General features: G+C 45.4%; 1 protein-coding gene across 12 annotated transcripts in view; it reads right to left on the bottom strand.

The window, feature by feature from the left end:
- Fryl (FRY like transcription coactivator) overlaps nt 1-21714 on the bottom strand; it is a 233378-nt gene that overhangs the window by 42896 nt on the left and 168768 nt on the right. For 7 of the 12 annotated variants that reach the window (XM_029477617.2, XM_029477615.2, XM_085836756.1 and 4 more), the window contains 16 exons: nt 21234-21394; nt 20502-20612; nt 19007-19161; nt 18680-18779; nt 17500-17668; nt 15132-15391; nt 14801-14941; nt 12936-13104; nt 9212-9296; nt 8442-8554; nt 7187-7337; nt 6324-6427; nt 5212-5397; nt 3678-3882; nt 2446-2567; nt 1234-1424 (listed from right to left, as the gene is read on the bottom strand). In XM_029477617.2, coding sequence (XP_029333477.1) covers nt 1234-1424; nt 2446-2567; nt 3678-3882; nt 5212-5397; nt 6324-6427; nt 7187-7337; nt 8442-8554; nt 9212-9296; nt 12936-13104; nt 14801-14941; nt 15132-15391; nt 17500-17668; nt 18680-18779; nt 19007-19161; nt 20502-20612; nt 21234-21394 — 2423 coding nt within the window. The remainder of the gene's footprint in view (nt 1-1233; nt 1425-2445; nt 2568-3677; nt 3883-5211; nt 5398-6323; nt 6428-7186; nt 7338-8441; nt 8555-9211; nt 9297-12935; nt 13105-14800; nt 14942-15131; nt 15392-17499; nt 17669-18679; nt 18780-19006; nt 19162-20501; nt 20613-21233; nt 21395-21714) is intronic. The other 5 variants (XM_085836757.1, XM_029477610.2, XM_029477619.2 and 2 more) reach the window with 3 other exon arrangements.

Below are 21714 nucleotides of genomic sequence, written 5' to 3' on the forward strand. Positions count from 1 at the left end.
TTTGTGTTACACAATAATTAACCTTCTGAGCAACATGACTTTGTTGATTGGTGAGCGCTCCTCAGGCTAATGGCGTGGGCTGATTTTAACAGCATCCTAATTGCCACAAATTGCTCAGGCCACAAGTCTTTGGCACTATCTTTGTTACTATCTCTATATGGACACTGAATCCTGTCATCAAGTCTTGAAAATATCCTTTTAAAATATACCCTAAACCTGACTTCTCTCCCCACACCTCCTGTAGTCAGTCTTTTTGAGTGGAACCTACAACTTCAGCCTGGACTCTTTCAACAGCCTCCTGTTAGACCTCTCCGACTCTACCTGGCCCCTCAACTCCTACCAGGAGGCCACCTAGACAGCTCTGAGAGGCCACCCCTCCTCCAAAATAATAAAGCCAATCATATCACATATACTTTCTTTTCTCTTCTCAAAACCTTGGAGTGGCTTCCACTAAGTGAGATGTCCAGTCTATAAGGGCTTCCACCTTCTAAACTGGTTTTGTCTGGCCCCTGCCTCTCAGTGTTTGCTAGTTCTTCAAAGACTTAATTGTTCCTGCCACAGGGCCTTTGTGCTTCTGACTCCTGGTTTTCTCTCTGAGATGTTCTCAACCTAGATATTCACAGGACCTGGCTCACTTCAGCCTCTCCTTAAAGATCATCACTTAGATAATTGTGTGTGGGTGTGTATCTCCCTTCTCCATGGCTCTTAAAATCAATACCTTGGTACTTCATGGCATTTACTATTAAGTAAGACTGTGTGGGCTGTTGTTGGTAGATTAATCCCTTCTTTCCACAATTTCCAGAAAGCCAAGACCTTGTCTCGTTTGTCACTGAAGATCCAATGTCAAAAATCAAACAACCCACTGGGCCAAACAAACTTGAGTTCTCCAGTGTGACGCCTTACTTATCTGTAAAGATGGAACTCTGTTTCTCTTCCCATTGAAATGTAACATACTAACACTCCTACCCCTGTGACAATGGAGTGAGATCTAGGTAGGGTGCAGATGTATGTGTTGAAAAAGCTTTCTCTAATGGGCGTAAATTAGGATCTAAATAGGTTCTTAAAGAGTCAGCAGGAGACTTCACTCTGCTTCCTACTGCTAGGCCTGCTGCTGACTGACTAGTAATTAACTAGCTGTTAACTAGCTGTTGTGTGGATCTGGCTGCAGGGAGTGAATCCTTCACTCCTAGGAGCAGCTGATAACTGCCCAAACTGAGGGAGTAAGCACCTTACCTGTGCATCCTCCCCGGGGTCCCCTACAGTCTCCACCAGCCGGGAGAGGACATCGGAGAGTGTGTCCGCAGACAAGGGCTGCTTCAGTGCCCTGAAAATCTGGAAGGATCGCCCAGCATAGTGTCGGGAAGAACACAAAAGGGCTGTCTGCAGGGCCACCTCGCTGAGATGACGCTCCAAGTGTATTCCTTCTGAGAAGACATGGGAGACCATGGGTGCCTGTGTACAACTCGGAGACTTGTAGCCAGATGCTAATCATGTTACCACCAGTGCCCTGCAGAGCACGGTTTAATTATGTACAGTGATTGCACTGCATTTGCACTGGAGAGAGATCTTTGTTCTGATCTCCAGGGAAGGGATCCTGGGGACCAGGATGTCTTATGTCTCACCCTCGGCCATGGTGACGGTTGGGAACAGGTAGTTTACTGTAAAGAGGGATGTCCTAGGTATTGAGTAGTATTTAGTAACATCCTAGTTACTTTGCCAACTATACAATGAGGACAAAAATGACTTTAGGCACTGCCAAAGGTAAGGAGGAGCAGAACCTATTCCTAGCAGGCAAGTGCCACGTCTGCATAGAATGCTGCTTTTCCCAAGACTGTCAGAATGTGGTAAATTTTAAATTGCAGAAAACTTGACTTACATACAAAGGATTTTATATAATTATAAAATGTAATTATAAAATGTATATTATATAATGTATAATTGCTGTATATTTCCCTTTGAGGCAGCGATTCTCAATCTGTGAGTTATCACCACTTTGGGGGGAGGGATCACATATTAGATATCTTGCATACCAGGTATTTATATTATGAGTCACAATAGTAGCAAAACAACAGTTATGAAGTAGCAATAGAAATCATTTTATGGTTGAGGTCACTAAACATGAGGAACTACATTAAAGGGTTGCAGTATCAGAAAGTCTGAAAACCACTGCTTGAATGTTATTTTTCATAACTCTAAATTGTATTATACAATTTTACAGTCAGCCATGTGACTATGCCATGGGTAGAAATCTTAGTTTTAACTAGTAGTTTTTCTTTACCAATACATCTGTTACCATTCACATACTAAACAAGAAAATCTTTCTTAAAATGTGTACACAGGAGAATATTAGTTCCCAATTTTCTAGCTGGGCATCACTGAAAATCCAGCCATACCGACACTGTATGGAGATCAAATGTGGCTTGGTGTATTCATCAAAGACGGTACCTGCATTTGACTGCTTGAAGACAGAAACCACGTGCTTCAGGAACGTGGTGAGCTGATCAGCACTCTTGATGCTAGGGTTCTTGGAAGAAACGTCCTCATGGTTCCAAAGGGGCCCTCGTTTTCTGAAAACAGGGGACAGCGACATTCATTTGTCTGGAGTTGGCATTAGCTCTTGCCCTTAGCTGCCGCTACATCACCTTGACACATGGGAGGTGGCTGAACTCATCAGATCATGGTCTACAGCCTACTCCTATTATTTAAGCACATGGACAAGGATGGGCCCACAGCAAATGTTGGAAGACAGGACTGGAGCTCAGAGATGGCCAAAAAGGTGACAGACTAGCCCAACGAGAGGATTGCTTATAGAAAAGGGACATTTAAAATTTAGGATTCCTGTGTAGTTCCCTTCAGTGTCATTTTTTCCTAGTCCCTAATTACATTTTATAATTTCGTGACTTGGTCTCCCACAAAAACTAACCTCCCAATTTCTGGGTAGATATCAGAGGGACATACGCACAGGCAAAACCCATATAAAATGGTTATTTATTGTTTTATGTGTGTTGCACAGGCATGTGTACATATGCAAGACATGCCATCCCTGTGGCCCTTTGAGGTTGGAAGAGGAAGTCAGATCCCCAGGGACTGGAGTTAGCAGAGGGCTGTGAGCCACTCTGTGGGTGCTGAGAGCAAACCCTGTATCCTCGGCCACTGTAGAGCCAACTCTCCAGCCAACACTTTTTTTTTTAAATGTAATTTATACCCATGGGCCTGGTTTTCAAGGCTCTGCAGTGTGAATTTTTGCAGGTTCTCTAGCACTGTGTAGAAATCACTTTTCTGGGCATTACCCATCGAGACTTTGAGAAGACGGTGAGTCTGGCAGTGGTAAACAAGTTTTGGCTCTCACCATAGGGCATCGATTATGGAATGCGGCAGGCCCTAAAAAAGTATTTGCTGGCTGATTGACTAGACTATTATGACTCCATATAACAGTGTTATCTCTGGGCATTTAGTCATATACATACCATATTTTTTTTCAAAAGTCATATATATATACAATATGTATAAGTACAATAAAAACTTGGGTGTTTCAAAGTACAGGGTTTCAGAAAAATCTAAACCTGGCTTGTGCCATTTGACGGAAGCGAAGCTAGCTCGGCACCAGGGATGCTGGGGATGCCATGGGATGCTGGGGATGCCATGGGATGCTGGGATGGTGAGAGCCGCCCGGTTACCTTGAGGTAATGAATTCCATGAGGGTTTTGACTTTTCCATCCTGCTCCACTGAGAGGTCCACCTCGCCGAGGAGGGTGGCGTGGAGGTGTGAAATGGCAGCACTGTTGTTTCCTAAGCTGATACTAGAGGAGGTAGAACTGGAGCTAAGCCCTGAGTCGGTCATAGGGGACGGCTGGTAATCGGGTGTAAAATCGTTAATGCCTGCTGAAAGAGAAAGCCAACCGTGAACACACACGCACAACAGGAGACCACGGGAGCGTGCAAAAAAAAAAAAAAAACGGCACTGCGCGTTGCTACTCATAGACGGCATGGGATACAGGAGGGCGTGGGTGGATGGGTGGGCATGATTCATCCTCTGCCGACCTCAACGGGCACGGCAGCTACAGCAGTGCTTTAAGGGTAGATGCTGCTGGAGGTAGCGGCTGTTTGCAGCTAGTTGTTAAAAGTTTAGCTGCACTTACTGAGCAGTCCTCTGCTGCCACCTGCCGGAGACCACGGACAACGGCAAAGTCCTAGCAATTGGGGTGTTTTCACCTTTATTAAAGCGAGCTACATTTCAGTAATGTGAAGTAATTTTCAACTTCATATGAAAAAAAGCTATAGTCTTGGCTCCATTTTACTTTCAAGAATGTGTTTTAGCTTCTATTTAATATTTATATCAAGCCAATTGTTAAACACTGTTAAAGTTTAAAGCCTCACAAAATGGCAAAAGGACATTTAGAAAGCATCACGCTCTGGGATGTTGAGTGAAATTGCTTTCATATAAAACCAGGAAGGCTTGTTCTTTTTTTGCTTTTAAAATTTTTTTTAAATTACATTTTTTAGTTTAATTTTGTGTCTGCTGCGGGAGTGGTGCAAGTGCACATGTAGGTAGGTAGATGTGTGAGAGTGTGTATGTGAATATGAGTATGGTGTGTGTGTATATGTGTGTAGGCCATGGACAATTTGCTGCCATTGGTCTTTTGGTTTTTTTTTGTTTGTTTGTTTGTTTTTTCCTTTTTCTTTACCCCAAGGACCTGATCCTTAGTCTGCCTTATAGCCAGTTTTAAAATCTTATCAGTGCTGTGTCTGCCATGTGAGGAGATTAAAAAGGCAGAGGTACTTTGACTTCTAAAAACATAAGCCATTATTTTGTAAACTGTTGTAGTAGTCAGAGTGGAATAATAATAACTAAGTAATAATAATATAATAATAATTGGTGTGAGTAGACTCTGAGTATCAAGAAAACAGACTTTAACACAGACACAGAACACTATGAAATAATCGTCACCATGCAAGTCTCAAATTAAGCACTTTTTGCTTCTTCTTCAACTTATATATTCCCACCCTAAAGTCCATTTGCTAGGCAGCCTTAGAAGCAGGAAGCAGGAGACGTGACGACACGTTGCAACGCATTCTTTGGTTGGTGATGAGTGATTCAGATGCTACTTGAAATGCTACAACTGCATCTGAACTGTTTACGCAGCTCAACCTCTCCTTGGCTGACTTTTCACTCCCGCAGGGCTCCAACCCGAAGGCGTTCCAAGTCGGTACCTGTGAACGTGTAATCTGAGTGTGCTGTCTGCTTGACTGTCAACACCCTGGGCTCATTGAATTCCTTGTTCCTGAGGAGGACGGAGGCGACAGTCCGGATGTCACTGTTGGGTCCCATCACTATCAGTAAGTGCAGCAGCAGGCGCTTGCAGTGTTCGTACACCTCAGGGTGGCAGTGGTCAAACCCTGGAGAGGACAGGACAGAAGCAGCGTCGGCTAGGAGGGCCGTGGGCTTGTTGCAAAACTCATAATGACGATGTGTGCCCACTGGCTGCACATAGCTTCCTGACGTGCAATGGTGCAGCATGAGTGTGTGACCCCCACGCCCTCTGGAAACTCCAAATCAAATCTGCATTACTGAGATCAGAATGGGGATACTACCTCAGGAATGGTCACAGAACTCTTTCAGGATCAATGAGACACACACACACACACACACACACACACACACACACACACACAAGGGAAACAGTCTGTGTATGTCGAGTACACACCCAGAGTGTGTGCAAGTTGTGGTGTATTCAGCCCAGGCATCGAGATACCATGGATACGAGAACTCACAGTATGTAAGAGATGTCATGCAATATTATGTATTACACAGCTTAGTTCTAAATGGGTCATAAGTTCCCACACACAGCTATAATGGCCATCTGCCCACAGTATACCTAGGGAGAATTGGGCTATTTTTTGTTTTTTGTCTTTTTGAAACAGGGTCTCACCTCATAACCTGGCTCGCCTGGAACTCACAGAGATCTGCCTGCCTCTGCCTGGCTCTCAAGTCAACTTTTACATTTGTTTCATGCCCAAAGCTTCAAAACCTCTTAGAACAGGGGTCCTCAGCCTTCCTAATGCTGACCCCTTTAATACAGTTCCTCCTGCTGTGGGGACCCCAACCAAAATGTTATTTCATTGCTACTTCAGACTGTAATTTTGCTATAGATCACAATGTAAATATCTGATATGCAGGATATCTGACATGCAATCCCTACGAAAGGGACATCTGGCCCCACGCCAACCCCCAAAGGGGTTGCAACCTACAGGTTGAGAACCACTGATCTAACCACCTTAAAATGGTCCTGGAGGTACATAGTGGAGGAATTAGAACTTGTTACCTATAAAAATTGCATGAAGCAGCAGGTGGAGGTAACTTCCCCATTCCACCTTCACGCTGTGGTCAATGATTAGATCTGTCAGCAGGATCACGGCTATGTTACACCTGGGACAGCAAGGACACGGGGTTAGCAGCTTACCAGAGCAGGAATGACCTAGAGAAAACTGTACAAATGCCTCCAAGACTTGAGTATTCTACAGAAACACAGTTTTCTAGAGGGTAAAAAGAGGGGGGAAATGCAGCCGAAGAGATCAGTTACAGCAATAGCCTTGGCATAAAGCACAGGGCTCGGAGCTCCTTGGAGTCAAGAGCTGTATTTCCTTTTTTTTTTTGGTTTTTCGAGACAGGGTTTCTCTGTATAGCCCTGGCTGTCCTGGCACTCACTTTGTAGACCAGGCTGGCCTCAAACTCAGAAATCCGCCTGTCTCTGCCTTATTTTGAATCCTCAGACCAACCACACCACAAACAACACTGCCCAGTAAGTGTTCAGTATGTGTTTGATGCATTGATACATTCTGAAAGAATGTAGCAATTGTTTTCCGGTGGTTTCACTCACTAGAATTCAGGCAAAACAACAGCAAAACCAGTGCAGATCACAAAGAAGTTACTTTTTTTTTTTTCTCTCTCAGAAGTGGTAACTGGGTCACAGAAAGCAGCAGGAGGATAGGACTCAGTAATGTTAACTTTGCACGCCCAGAACACAGTTTTGGATCTTTTAACGTCTCTAACGGACAGGTCTAATTTTGGCGCGGTGTCTCAGCGAGGATGACTACCCTGTGCGGTGTCAGACAGTGTCTAGGAAGCTGAGGGGGGGTTCAGCCACCACGTGGCTTGTTAGGAAATAGGGATGGCCCTCTAGTCCACCTGTGTAGAGGCAATCCAGGAGATGCTGTTTCAGGCACGTAATCCACCAGTGGTGACCAGCAGCCTCCAGCTGGCGGGAAGGGCAGTGGCTCTCCTTGGTTGTGCTCCATCACTTTCAGGCGCCAATTAGAATAAAGTGGCATTGAGTCACCTATCAAGATAAAACCATCTCATTTTCTGCAACGTTTAATGTCTGCCGTCAGCAAGCTCTCGTAAGACACCCCCGCTCTCCACCACATCGGGAAGGGTTCCAGACAATTTCCCACCATCTTGATACACATTTTCTAGGGAGACCAAGGCACAAAGGTTATTAACACGGGGGAAGAAGAGATTGAGAGACTGATTTATTGACTGAGGCTCCATCCTCCAGCAAAACTACACTGATGCGTCCTATGTCTCCCCAGTTGAAGGCCAGACCAGGAGACCATCTCATAGATAACACTGCCTTGAGACAAGGATCTCCCGGCAAGTGATTTGGTTCTAAATTTCCTGAGATGGGGCCGACACAAACCCATCTCTGGAAGAATTCTGCTCTACCACACTGGCCTGTGGGGGTGCAGAACAAATGACACTTGGAAATGTGAATTCTGTGTGACGTGGATAGGTCACTTAACCTCTCTGGACCTCCATGTTGCACAAAATGAGGAGACTGGACCAGATCCCTGGAGTCCGGATCTAGTTACAACATTCCTATTCTACTCTCCCTTCTTGTGGCAACGCTACACGGATGCGACTGATCACTATGGGAGTAGAAGAGAAAACTTTCCACCAAAATGTGGATAAGTAAGCCTGTTTAAAGAGCAAGCACCAGACAACATACAATGTCTGTTCTCTAACACATTTTTTTTTTTCCTTTTTGAGACAGGGTTCCTATGTGTAGCCCTGGCTGTCCTGGATCCCACTCAGTAGACTAGGCTGGCCTTGAACTTGGAAATCCATCTCCCTCTGCCTCCTGTGGGCTGGGATTAAAGGCGTGCACCACCACTGCCCGGCTCTCTGACACTTCTTGAGAACAGATTCTATATGCTGTCTGAAGGGAATCGGCACCTGAAACAAAAATCTCCCAACTTCCTATAGCTTAATAAATTCATTCCTTAAAATCAAGACACACCTCAGATCACATTAGAACAACTGGCAGTTAAATACAATTTTAAAGCGTTTTAAAACAATTCTTTGGGAGACCAAACTCATTAGCAAGGCTAACAATACATGTCACTGAAATAGTAAGATTTAAGGAGCAATGAGAATTGGTTACTTTTCTCCTCTTCGTAAGACCCTCCGGAGCTGCTACTGTATCGGGACTCCAGTCTGTGGTGTTGCCGGTTTAAATGACTGTTCAGTCCCCCGTAGATGTCCAGGTGCACATAGCTGTGGGGAGGACCGTGGGAGTCAGGCACAGATCACAGGGAAGTGGCGTTTCTGATTTATCATTCACTTGATCTTTTCCTTGGCATGCATGCACATGCATGCAGAAGTGCACATGTATGTGGAGACTGGAGATTGAACGTGGCAGTCTTGCCTATGTGGCTAGTCTTAGGGATTCCTTTTCTACCTCCCCTTCCTGAGTGCTGGGGTTCCTGGTTGGCTGCCAGGCCTGCTTGGCTTTTATGGGGGTTCTGAGAATCTCTCCTCTAATCCTCGTGCTTGTATGGCAAGTGCATCCCACCATCTCTTCAGCCCCTTTACGCCTGTCTTACTTTCTCTGTGTGAAAGAAGTGCACGTTATACGAAATGGTACCAACAGCTCACCAGGCTCACACCGATCCCCGCCTTGCAATTAAAAAGCTGATAATCTCAAGGACTCCTCACTAAGCATCCCATCACATAGGGATGCTGGCAAGAGCTATGGAGAGAAACATCTCTGCTCCCAGGGACTCTGCAGACTTTGCCCTTTATCGTTAGAGCACATCAGAGAACAGAGGCTGCTGAGGAGTCTGTGTGGAGAGGTTCAAGCATGGGAACGTATGCTTAGCTACGGCCTTAGCCTGAAGAAACTATCTCGCGCTCTGAGACAGAGGGACTCACCTCTCTTCAAAGTTTTCCTTTAGGGCCTTACTGTCAGGGTTGCCATCTGTGGGAGCGACCATTGTATTGCTACTGGAAGTGGTTCCTGTCAGAGAGAAAGGGTGCCTGTGAGCTTAAGAGAACAATCAATGTCTTGATCCATATGCCGCTGACAGAAAAGCAAAGTGGCAACACTCATGATCATCACATCCTTTCATTAAATCACTTTTTAATGATTTAATCTTTTTTTTAAAGACTTATTTATTGTTTATTTTATGTATATGAGCACACCACCATTGCTCTCTTCAGACACACCAGAAGAGGGCATCGGATCCCATTACAGACAGTTGTGAGCCACCATGTCATTGCTGGGAACTGAACTCAGGACCTCTGGAAGAGCAGTCTGTACTTTTAATGGCTGAGCCATCTCTCTAGCCCAGTGATTTATTCTTATTTTATGTGCACTGGTGTTTTGCTTGTGTGTATGTCTGTGTGAGACTGTCAGATCCCTTGGATCTGGAGTTATAGACAGTTGTGAACTGCCCATGTGGGTTCTGGGAATTAAATCCAGGTCCTCTGGAAAAGCTGCCAGTGCTCTGAAATACTGAGCCATCCCTCCAGCACTCTTGATTGTAAGAAAACAAATGTGGGTAGTATATGGTGGTTTGAATATTCTTAGCCATGGGAAGTGGCACAATTAGGAGACATGGCTTTGTTGGAATAGGTGTGGCCTTGTTGGAGGAAGCATGTCACCCGTAGCCAGGTTCTGAGGTCTCTTAGTGCTCAAGCTCTGCCCAGTGCAGAAGAGCACTTCCTATTGGCTGCCTGGAGAAGACAGTCTTTCCTGGCTGCCTTCAAACCAAGATGTAGAACTCTGGGCTCCTCCAGCACCATGCCTGCTTGGATGCTGCCATGCTTTTTGTCATGATAATAATGGACTGAACCTCTGAACCTGTAAGTCAGCCCCAATTAAAAACTGTCCCTTATAAGAGTTAACTAAGACATGGCGGATACAGAAAGGTGGGTAAAAACACTTGCTACCAAGCCTGACGACCTGAGTTTGACTCCAGAGACCCACAGAGTGGAAAGAGAGAACTAATTCCCATAAGCTGTCCTCTGACCTCCACATGCACAGATGGCATGCATGTCCCCCTACTGTGCAATCAATCAAGAGATGCAATACAAAAAAGCAAATAAATGGGTAAGAACTAACTGTTATGAAGACAGGTAATGGGAGAAGTGAAAGAGTCTTCCATACCGCTGTTGAAACAGTGCTAACAAAAGAACTGTCTGAGAAATCTATTTTAAAAGTAGTCATTCTTCAAAACGGAACTCCAGCGCATTTGCAGCTGGTGGCTGTCTCTTCCCACCATTCCCCTGGAGTATATGGAAACACTTCTCCAGCCCCCTGAGAGTATATGGAAACACCTCTCCATCCCCCTGAGAGTATATGGAAACACCTCTCCATCCTCCTGAGAGTATATGGAAACACCTCTCCATCCTCCTGAGAGTATATGGAAACACCTCTCCATCCCCCTGAGAGTATATGGAAACACCTCTCCATCCCCCTGAGAGTATATGGAAACACCTCTCCATCCCCCTGAGAGTATATGGAAACACCTCTCCATCCCCCTGAGAGTATATGGAAACACCTCTCCATCCCCCTGAGAGTATATGGAAACACCTCTCCATCCTCCTGAGAGTATATGGAAACACCTCTCCATCCTCCTGAGAGTATATGGAAACACCTCTCCATCCTCCTGAGAGTATATGGAAACACCTCTCCATCCCCCTGAGAGTATATGGAAACACCTCTCCATCCTCCTGAGAGTATATGGAAACACCTCTCCATCCCCCTGAGAGTATATGGAAACACCTCTCCATCCCCCTGAGAGTATATGGAAACACCTCTCCATCCTCCTGAGAGTATATGGAAACACCTCTCCATCCCCCTGAGAGTATATGGAAACACCTCTCCATCCTCCTGAGAGTATATGGAAACACCTCTCCATCCTCCTGAGAGTATATGGAAACACCTCTCCATCCTCCTGAGAGTATATGGAAACACCTCTCCATCCTCCTGAGAGTATATGGAAACACCTCTCCATCCTCCTGAGAGTATATGGAAACACCTCTCCATCCCCCTGAGAGTATGTGGAAACACCTCTCCATCCCCCTGAGAGTATATGGAAACACCTCTCCATCCTCCTGAGAGTATATGGAAACACTTCTTGCCTGGGACACACCAAGCAGGGCTGAGGAAGGAACACTTTCTGGATGACAGTGAGGAGAAATGAGAATGCTTGTAGGAAGTTTTAGAAGGGCAGCCCTGCCCTGTGGCCTTCGTAGCCACTGGTCTATTAGGCTCTAGGAGACTATGTGTGAATACAGGCAACCCATGGATGTACATATTCTTTATCTCGAGAGCTTGTCAACAGAACTCTTTCTGGGAGGTCTGATCCATCCAAGAGAAAAGGCTTCACACACTGAGTCAGACATCAAGGAGACTGTCACCCAACAAAGGACGCTGACAGCACTCTTCTATGCTCACAGAGCTTACTAACACTGGTCGCTACACTCTTCTAAAAGGCTCTAAAGAACCAAGCTCATAAGGCAGTCTTAGCACAAAGCTGGAACCCACAGCCGCAGAAAGGGCATGGGGACTTCATAAGTTATCGGCAAACAAAGTTCAACCCTGAAACATGACTAGTGGGATGTTAAAAAAAAAAAGAAACCAGCAAGCATTCTGGGATCTAGCACTTGTTTGCACATGTGAGAGAGCTAGACCGAGAAGAGAGAGTTTCGGTGGGAAGTCGGACCACAAGGTAAAAGCCAGAAGAAAATACCAAGAAAAACAAAATTATAAAAGACAAAAATGAATCTTTCCAACGATGCAGTTGGTATTGACATAATGAGAACATGTAATCTACGCCGGGAGACCGTGGGAGATCAAATACTACAGAATCAAATCTACTAACAACAGTCTAGACCAGTGTCTCTCACCCTGTGCAGTGCGACCCCCAACAGGGTTGCCTACCAGCTATTTACCACAGGATTCCTAAGAGTAGCAAAATTACAGCTATGAAGCAGCAACAAAAATAATTTGTTACCACACGGGGCACTATATTAAAGGGTTGTGGCATCACAGACGCACTGGCCTAGCTATGCTGGCACATCGTTATTCATCACTGGGAGCTGTCCACACAGAGAGCAACTGCTTCAACTCAGATCACCTGAAGGCATGTTGCTAGCTTGCCTCCATGACTCCATACTACACACTCACAAAATCATAGCATCTTCCCATACTTTATCAAAACATCAGACTATGTCTATTCATACCCAATAGTATTTGCATTCACTTGACTGTCTACAACGCACAATACAGATCTAAATAACTATGGCATGGGGTAACACGGGTAATTCCAGCAAGTTAGCATTTTTCTAAATTAGACAAGATGACTCTATTCATTAAAAACACATCCAACAAAACAAAGAACAGAATAATAATAATAATAAAAAATCACTGTTTAGGAAATTATACTCCATTCCTGAAAAAGTACAAAACCACCATTCTTCTCTGTAATAGTACACTTACAGAAGATTTACCAAATTTCAGATCAATCGCCACACGTGCCCACTGTTCGATTTTGCTTCATTGGTAATAGGATTTAAGGACAAGAACCCCTGTGGATAAGAGCATGTGGGCGGAGCCTCGCTTTCCCCGGAAGCAGTGGGCGGGGCTCACCTGAGGTGACGGAAGGGATTTTACAGCTGGAAGTGATGCGGTAGTAGGGCGGGTTATCCATGTGCGTGACCCCGGAACTGACGGGGTCCGTGAGCTGCAGCTCGCTCACCAGCTCTTCCAGCAGCTGCATGGTTTTGTCTCGACCCAGGTAGACGATGACTTTCTTCACCTGCACAGGAGAAAAGGAGGAAGCCTGTGATCTCATGGCTTCTTCTGGAGAGGCGGACGTTTTAAATGTTTGGTTGTTTTGGGTCTGTGCATGCTTTGGTTGACTTAGGTGCATCACATTCATGCACTGCACCACCGGGAGAAGGCCGGAGAGCGAGCGCATCGGGGTCCCTTGGAATTGGAGTTACAGTTGGTTGTGTACTACATGTAGGGGCTGGGAACTGAACCTGGTCCTTGGCTCAGTGAACCAGTGCTCTTAGTTGCTGAACCATCTCTCCAGTTCCCATGGAGACAGATTTGGTTTTTGTTTGTTTGTTTTTTTTAAATCAAAGTTAAGGTCTTTGTAGAAGAGTAGGGCAGGGAAGGGGGAGGGCAGCTTTCCTGGTTTCTTGGTTAATGGAGAAAGCTTTGGGCTGCCAAGAGGGTAGAGGTGTCCTCTGATCGCTATCCATCTCTCATCCAGCCCTCATCCCAAACGTCTCTCTTTTGCTCTCAACCCCAACCCCCACCACTGAGTCTAACAATGGCTGTGCAGTAGCCAGAGTGGCTCCACCTCCTGGACCAGATCATGCGAAATGTCTGTCCATCCATTACTTATGTCACCTATGCCGCACCACAGTCTGTTTGTGGGAGGGTCTGTCAGAACTTCCATGACAGCCTCCTGAAGGTCTGGCTTTCTGTGGGGCATGCTTTGGGGAGCTGCACACGCTGTGTGCACATCTGGATACTCACTTTGGCCCTTATGGCTGCTACTGTTCTGTTAATGTGGATGGATAATTTTTTTTTCGTATCAATTCTTTTTTTTTTTTTTTTTTGAGACAGGGTTTCTCTGTATAGCCCTGGCTGTCCTGGAACTCACTTTGTAGACCAGGCTGGCCTCGAACTCAGAAATCCACCTGCCTCTGCCTCCCGAGTGCTGGGATTAAAGGTGTGCGCCACCACGCCTGGCAATTTTATTTTTCACTTCACATGTATGGGTTATGTTGCCTACAAGCATGCCTGTGTACTGTGTGTGTGGCTGGTGCTGAAGAGGCAAGAAGAGCGCATGGCATTCCCTGGAAATGGAGTTGTAGACAGTCGTGAGCCACCATGTGCATGCTGGAAACTGAACCCAGGTCCTTTCGAAGAGCAAACAGTGCTCTTAACCCATGAGTCATCTTCTCCAGTTTCAATTGGAGTAAATGGCTTTACTTTAATTAACCAAATGGATTTAATGTCTCTTCCTTTTCCATCCCCCAGACTTCCCCTCCCTTTCTGAAGACACAGGCCCTGAGCTCTTATCAAACTGCTGGCTACAGCCTGGGCAAACCTCAATTGGTAGATTCTACATGACCATCACTCCCCTCTCAAACCCCAGCCTTTATCTGGGGGTTTCTCAGATAATTATTCTCAGCATAGCTTTCCTTTGCAGCCCTCATCACAGCTGCACACATTAAGTTGCTGATCACTCTAGGTGACATTTCAGAGAATAAATCCTGTGTTATCCGTGAAGTGAAATGCCTGTGTTTACTGAGTGCCTGGCCTGGGACAGCACGCAGTGGCAGTGACAGAATGGGTCAATGGCTAAGTCCACACTAAGATCCTGGCTGTCCTCACCCCATTCTCATTTGCCTCTGTGGGGCAATCAATCCATACCCTGACAGGTAATTCAGTAAATGTGTAACTTTCAAGGGGAAGAAATGGACTTGAATACATACGTAAGGCAAGAGGCTTGGTTCGCTATTCACCCCGCAGATGCTGATCAGAAAGTGCAAAATAATTTTCAGGTTCTTTGGCCAGCCGTCTGCAAGGGTGGTCCACACATTCTCCACCTCCGACCAGGCCAGCTCATCGCCGTACTGAAAACAGCACATAAGAGAGACACTTCAGGGACGCCTGCTTATCTCTGGCTTGAATTAATGGAAGAATGGAGTTTATACTGTAGGTTTTGTCTGTCTGTCCCAGGACGGTCTCAGCATCAGTTTCTAACCGTGGTTCCTCCTCCCAACCCCCAAACTGTGCAGTCATGATGAACACAGACCCCGTTACCTTCGCTGTCATGTACATGAGATTGTTCAACACCATGGCGGTGGCCTGTGGGGAGCCCCAGCCTTCTCCTCTCAGCCAGCGCCTGCTGGTCACCATGAGCTCTCGGTCTTTCAGGGAGTCATCTTCATCTTCGTCCTGCCGCCTCCCTGAAGGCAGAGGTTTGAGGTCGACCAGCTCGATGTTGTTCATCCAGGGCAGTAGGTAATGAAGCATGGCCTGCCGCCCCGCGGGGTGTGCCGTCTGGATCCGCTGGCTGATCTCTGGTTCAAGGAATATCAAAGGGGAGACCCAACATCATCTCACGTGCTTCTGGGCCAACAGGAAGACATATGCCAATCACTTCCCAGCTAACACAAAGCATCTCTTTTCTCTTCTCACACAGTTACTCTCTACGTTGCCCAGGCTGGCCTTGTACTTCACTTTCCCAAGTACTGGGACTGCAGATATATGCAGATGTGTACAGATGTGTGCCATCCCAACCAGCCATGCTTAGTTTTTTTGTTTGTTTTATTTTTTTAAATCCAAAATGCAGTTGGCAGTTGAATAAATGTCTCCAGGCTCTCGGCAAGATTATAAGATGCTGAATACTTGTATGGAAATCAGCATGGTGGCTCCTCAGAAAGTTAGAGAATCACTCTACCATCAGACTGATCCAGCTGTTGAGCGTATATCTAAAACAATTCAAAACAGAGACTCAAAGCAACACTTGCACACCCGTATTCATAACAACGTAGAAGCGACTGAAATGGCTGACAGAGGAAAGAACCGGACAACCAACTGTGACGCACAGACTCTAGAATACCACACAGCCAGAAAAGCACGCTACCCGGAGGAATTCAGAAGATGCTGTGCTGAGCGAAATAACCTAGCCACATACATAGAATACCATACGATTCCACTTATCCACAGCAGTCAAATTCATAAAACAGAAGGTAGAGGGGACAAAGGGCAGGAAAAAGGGGGAATGCTATTTAAGGGCTGGTCTCAATTCTGCAAGATCAAAGGGAGAGAGATCTATTTTACATTTAGCACTACTGAACTGCACCTCTGAAACGAGCAAAAGGACAGTAAGAATAAAGTCTTAAGCCGGGCAGTGGTGGCGCATGCCTTTAATTCCAGCACTTGGGAGGCAGAAGCAGGCGGATTTCTGAGTTCGAGGCCAGCCTGGTCTACAAAGTGAGTTCCAGGACAGCCAGGGCTATACAGAGAAACCCTGTCTCAAAAAACCAAAAAAGAAAAAAAAAAAAAAAAAAAAAAAAAAGAAAAAGAAAAAGGTCTCAAGACAAAGACAAACAGTCCGCATGGAGCCCCTGTGTGGTTCACATACAAACTGTTAACAGTTTTGGCATGAAAAGCAAACACTGAAAGGAATTGAATGAAGAGATCTTAACTCAAGTGTGTAGGCCATGTCCGGGCTTGGCTCCTTCAGGGAGACAGAGTCACCCCAGGTTGAAGTGTTAGAACATTAACATGAAGAGAGGGCGAGCGTTGACAGAAAAGATATAATTCATGGAGGGAGGGGGAAATCTAGGAAATAGTAAGGGCCCGGAAACCAAGAGAGACTAGAATGGAAAGCTACCGAGGACAGCTAACATCCGCAGCTGTGAACATCCAGCGGCCTGGAGACTAGAGGTCACAGAGCAGCTAGAGTCAGAAGGGGTCCGCTGAGTTTCTGAAAGAAACCTGACACTCACAGAGGTAAAGGCCTCCTGCGGAGAGGGCTGAGAACAGAACCAGTGCACGGTGGATTTGAGGGTGGGTGGTGTGTGTGACTAGATACCCAAGGAAGACACTGTGGGGCGGTGCCAGGCTGGCTGTGACGGAGGAGCCAGTGAGCTGACATTTGAGGTTGACTTTGTTTAAAACAAGACCCAAACAAAACCAAAACCCCTAAGTTGTACATGATGTCCTTTTGTCTTTCTTCTCAAAAGCAAGACCATACCATCAGAAGATTTAAATAGCCAGATTTAAAAATGTGTCTGTCAGACACGTTTTTGATACAACCTCACACTTCAGATGCTTTGAATTTTCTAAACATCGTCTTTTAGAGCCAGAAGGAAGCTCGGTCAGTAAAATGCCTGCCATGCAAACATTAGGATGCTACTACTGTGGATCCTAAACAAAAGTAAGGAGCTGGCCAAAGTAGTCCTGAAGCTGAGGAGGTAGCGACAAGGGGCCGCCCTGTCCAGTGAAATCCTATCAAACAAACATGGTAGAGAGTGACTGAGGAGACTCGATATTAACCTAAGGCCTCCCTATGCATGTAACATTCAAGCACACATTTGTATACACACACACAGACACACACACACACACACAAAGGCTAGAGCTTATTTCAAAAGAAACAGAGAGCATGTCACTGGGCAACCTGAGAAAATGGCGAGAGTGAGCTCTGGATACGCCCGGGCTAGCTCCTCAGACAACTGGTAATAAGACACAGAATAGAGATGTGGCAGCGGGGACAGCTGACTGAGGACTCCATCCGTTCTCTGAACCTCCAGTTTGTGAGCATAGCGAAACATCTTCGGCTCCAGGATCTACAGGAAAGCAATTTCGTCAACTTCAGTTACTGTTATTATCTTTTTGATTCTCTAAGGTTCAGCTGTAATTTAAAAAACCAATAAACTCTCCTATACAGTATTCCAGTTTAAAATCCATATCGTCATTAATTATATTACTATGTTAATTTCTAGTGCTTGAAATGTCTGCAGAAGATGACTCCCGCTTGGAAGGATTTGCATTTTGTGTATCTAACACCAGCGATGTAAGTTCATGGTACAGTCTTGATAGAGGTTTAGCAACTTACTGTGCAATGACTTGGAAAAAGACTGATACTCACTTTCCCAGCTAAAAATATAATTGCACAAAATGTATGCAAATGGGAAAAAGCCCATCGAAACAGCTCTCGGCTAGTCACTAGACACACTATAAACTCTAACTGCCCTTGACTTTCGGTACATGAAGCACGAGTGCCTGCTAACTTTCTCCTTCATTGCAAAGGAGGGCAAAGTTGTGTGTAATTCTTAGGTTGTTCTTGCTGCATGTGTACTGCTCTGGAGCCCTTAGAAACAGCAGCACTCTCTCCAATCCCACTTTAAGGCCTCATTTAAAAAAAAAACCAAAAAACCAATGTTTCTTGCCTTATTATCAATTAGTTAAACACTGGATAATAATGATAATCTAAGAAAAATTGTAGGGACATCATAAGGAGTTAATATGAGATTATGAGAATAATTAACTCAAAACAAAAAAATTCCAAGCCACTCCATTCTCATCTGTCAAAGACAAATAATCTCTCCCATACATCAGCCCTAATTAGTGAATCCTTGTAGATATCAAAACATACTCACATGAACTAATGTAATCCTGTAGAGGGCAGTTCTGGACAGTTTGAGTTATGTAAAGATTTATATAGCTATATTGTCTTTGGCTTGTATTTCATCAGAACTTGGCACTCTACTACCAACACTCCTATCTATGCTTTAACGGTAAAAGTATCATTTCATCAAACCCCAAGTAAAGTTGGATTTTATCGTTTATACACGAACCTGCAAGAGTTGCATAGCAACTTCATAGATACTTCTAGAAGAGTCAGCTGCTTTAAACAGTATCAGGTTTAGGAGCATCACGGTGTCACACTGATAATCCCTGAGGACAAACATCACACGTTAGGAAAGGCAGACAAAGGGCAAGGCTGGGAGCATCTTCTAAGACTACAGGGAAACCATTATTCATTACCGGCCATACGTCATTAGCGTTCAAGGTAAGAAAGAGACAGGGTTCTTAATATTTCGGAGAGACTGTTTCTTGAAAACAGACACCCAAACAACTGCAGGCGGACTCCAAGCAGCCGCGAGTGAGGACTGGATGGATACCTGTTCTGGAACACGTTGGCAATGGCTTTGAAGCAGCCGGCTGCTACTCTCCGGGAGCCGGTGTAGCATCGGTCCACGGCCCAGTACATCAGGCTGCTCTGATCAGGGTTCAGCTCCAGCAGCAACGTGACTGCTTCACAGCCCAACTGGTGAACCTGGGGGATGGCGAGAGCGCCGGGGAGGGAGTCAGAGGGCACGGCAGGCGTCTGATACAGCATATATTCACTGGCATACCATCACGAAATCCAATCTCCCTTTGTTCAGCTGATTCCCAGTCTGCTCACAACAAGGGTGGGGGTGGGTGAGGGTAGGGGTGGGGTTGAAGGTGCATGTCTTTTTTTTTTTTCCCTCTGCAAGCCTTTTTGAGTTTCTCTCTTCCAACAGAGAGAGCCCAAAGGCAGCTGATGAACGTGAGCAGTACTTATGTGCTCTCAGAGAAATGGACGGTGCCCTCTTCAATGACTCTTATCCAGTCTTATTTGTATTTGCAACAATTCCATTGTGGGAGAAGATAAGCCTCACTTTATATTGGGAAGCTGCTGTGTACACTGCCTAACAGCAAGGGCATGGGAGCAGCGGGAGGGTGGGCAGGGAAGATTATGAGAACAATGAACTCAAAAGACGGCAAAACAACCCAGCAAAGGGCACACAGCACACTCTATTTTAATAGTTATTTAGACTAACTCCTATTACAAAATACATACGGCACCATATTAATCCCGCACTGTGTAAGGGTAACTGAAATCATTCACCCGAGTAATAAGAATTGCAACTTTCTTACAGATGATACATCCTAGTTTATTTCATATCATATGTGTAGGGCGGATCTCACTAAGGGGAAGCATTTCCAATAAAAATCTGGTGGCCTATTAGCAAAAGGCAGGAAGATGGGAGTTGGCAGTTCCGGTAGAGCGACTGGAACTCTGGGAAACGGTCAGGTGCGGGAAGGTTTGCCACCTGGGCTCAGAGGCAGTCTCAGGTGTGAGCCGGCCAGCAGGTAACTAGCCAGCCGTGTCATGTGGCAGACAAAGACTAGTTTAAATGGGTTAACTAAGTTACAAGCTATGGGGATGAGCCCAAGTTCAAGGCCAGAAGCACTGTTAATAAATATGCTTCCAAGTCATCGCTTGGGACCTCGGGCACAGGGAGAGGAGCCTGTGGTTGTGTGTATGCTTATTCACGAGGCAGGGTCTCGCAACTGTGCCTAGAGCTCACCGGTAGCTAGTTGGCTCGCTCCCGCAAGCCCAGATGTTTTCTGGGATTCTAAGTAGGCCGACACATCAACTTGGCATCTGCCTGGGTGCTAGGGATCTGAAGTCAGGCCCTTAAGCTTGCCTGACAAGTACTTTAATCACTGAGCCGTCTCCGCCGCCCTTATGATTTTAATACACAAAATTCTATCCTATTTTAAGGAAGACTTATTTCAGAGGTCGACAACTGCAAACAATGCAATGGTAATTTATCATAACACATCGAAGGTATGGTTAAAAATTACCTTTTTATCCAGAGAGTCCAAAATGTTATCCAGCCATTTGTACAAATAGCCATCTGATGACAGTCCCACATTATCTGCAACAGGGCCACAACACAGTACAGCAGACATAGCCTTCAAATGATAATATCAGAATTACATTTAAAACACTTAAGAGGTCAAAGGTCTCTGCTTAATGAGAAGAGGCAGGGCATTTTCACTCATGTGTATCTTGCCATAATATGGAAATATAGTATGTGAAATAGAAGTGTATGCAACAGTATATAGATATATACTATTATATAGACATGTAATATAATGATAGTCTTTTTTTTGTGTGTGTGGTTTTGGGTATAAAGCCTAGGGCTTATACATGCCAGGCAAGCATTCTGTCAGTAAGCTATACCTCTAGCCTAGCAGTAACTTTTAAAGTGAAGCAGTTTATCATCACATTCAATTAACTATGCACTTTAAAGACAAGACAGAAAGAAAGCTTAATTATGAACAAAACACATTTCTTAGTGGGGATCCTTAATTCTTTAGGAATACAACAATAAAAGCCTTAGAGATTTTTGGAACTCCTTTGCATTGTATTTTCGGTCCCTAAACAAGGCTACCTGTGTGGCAGACAAACGTACACCCTAACCCTCGGTGCTTGGAAAAAATCCTTTTCTGTGCACGGTATCACATGGCGAGAGACAGAAAGCACTCTTAGTGTGGTAAGAAGGACATGGGGGAATCTAAGCCGATAGATACCTTTAACGCACAGTACTGGTGTCTGTTGATCTGCATATTCCTGTCACTGTATCTGTCCAGGGGCGTGAACATGATGCTAAAGGGGCCCGCCCAGTGGCTGAACAGCATGAACAGGCTGTGACGCAGGCTCTGCTGGGGAAAGATGCTTCTCCTCTGGTGCACTGGAAATGTGAGCACAGGTAGACAAGAGTTACTTCCGGTTCCTTTCGTTCTGGTGTGCATGCCGACTTGTCAGCTACACGGGATAGAGAGAGGAAGCTGCTTCTGAATATACCTAAAGCCTAATGGCAGGACACCGTAAGGAGTCTGCCTGGGAGCTTGAGTCAGGACCGGCCTCTTCCTGGCTGTGCATGAAGGTATTACCAACAGGGATGGATTCATTGCTAAACAAGGGCTTCCCCCCCTTCCCCAAAACAGGGTTTCTCTGTGTAGCCCTGGCTGTCCGGGAATTCAGTTTGTAGACCAGGCTGGCCTCGAACTC

Source organism: Mus caroli, unplaced genomic scaffold (genome assembly GCF_978045245.1).
Source record: "Mus caroli unplaced genomic scaffold, Mus_caroli_1 scaffold_4, whole genome shotgun sequence".
Taxonomy (NCBI): Eukaryota; Metazoa; Chordata; class Mammalia; order Rodentia; family Muridae; genus Mus; species Mus caroli.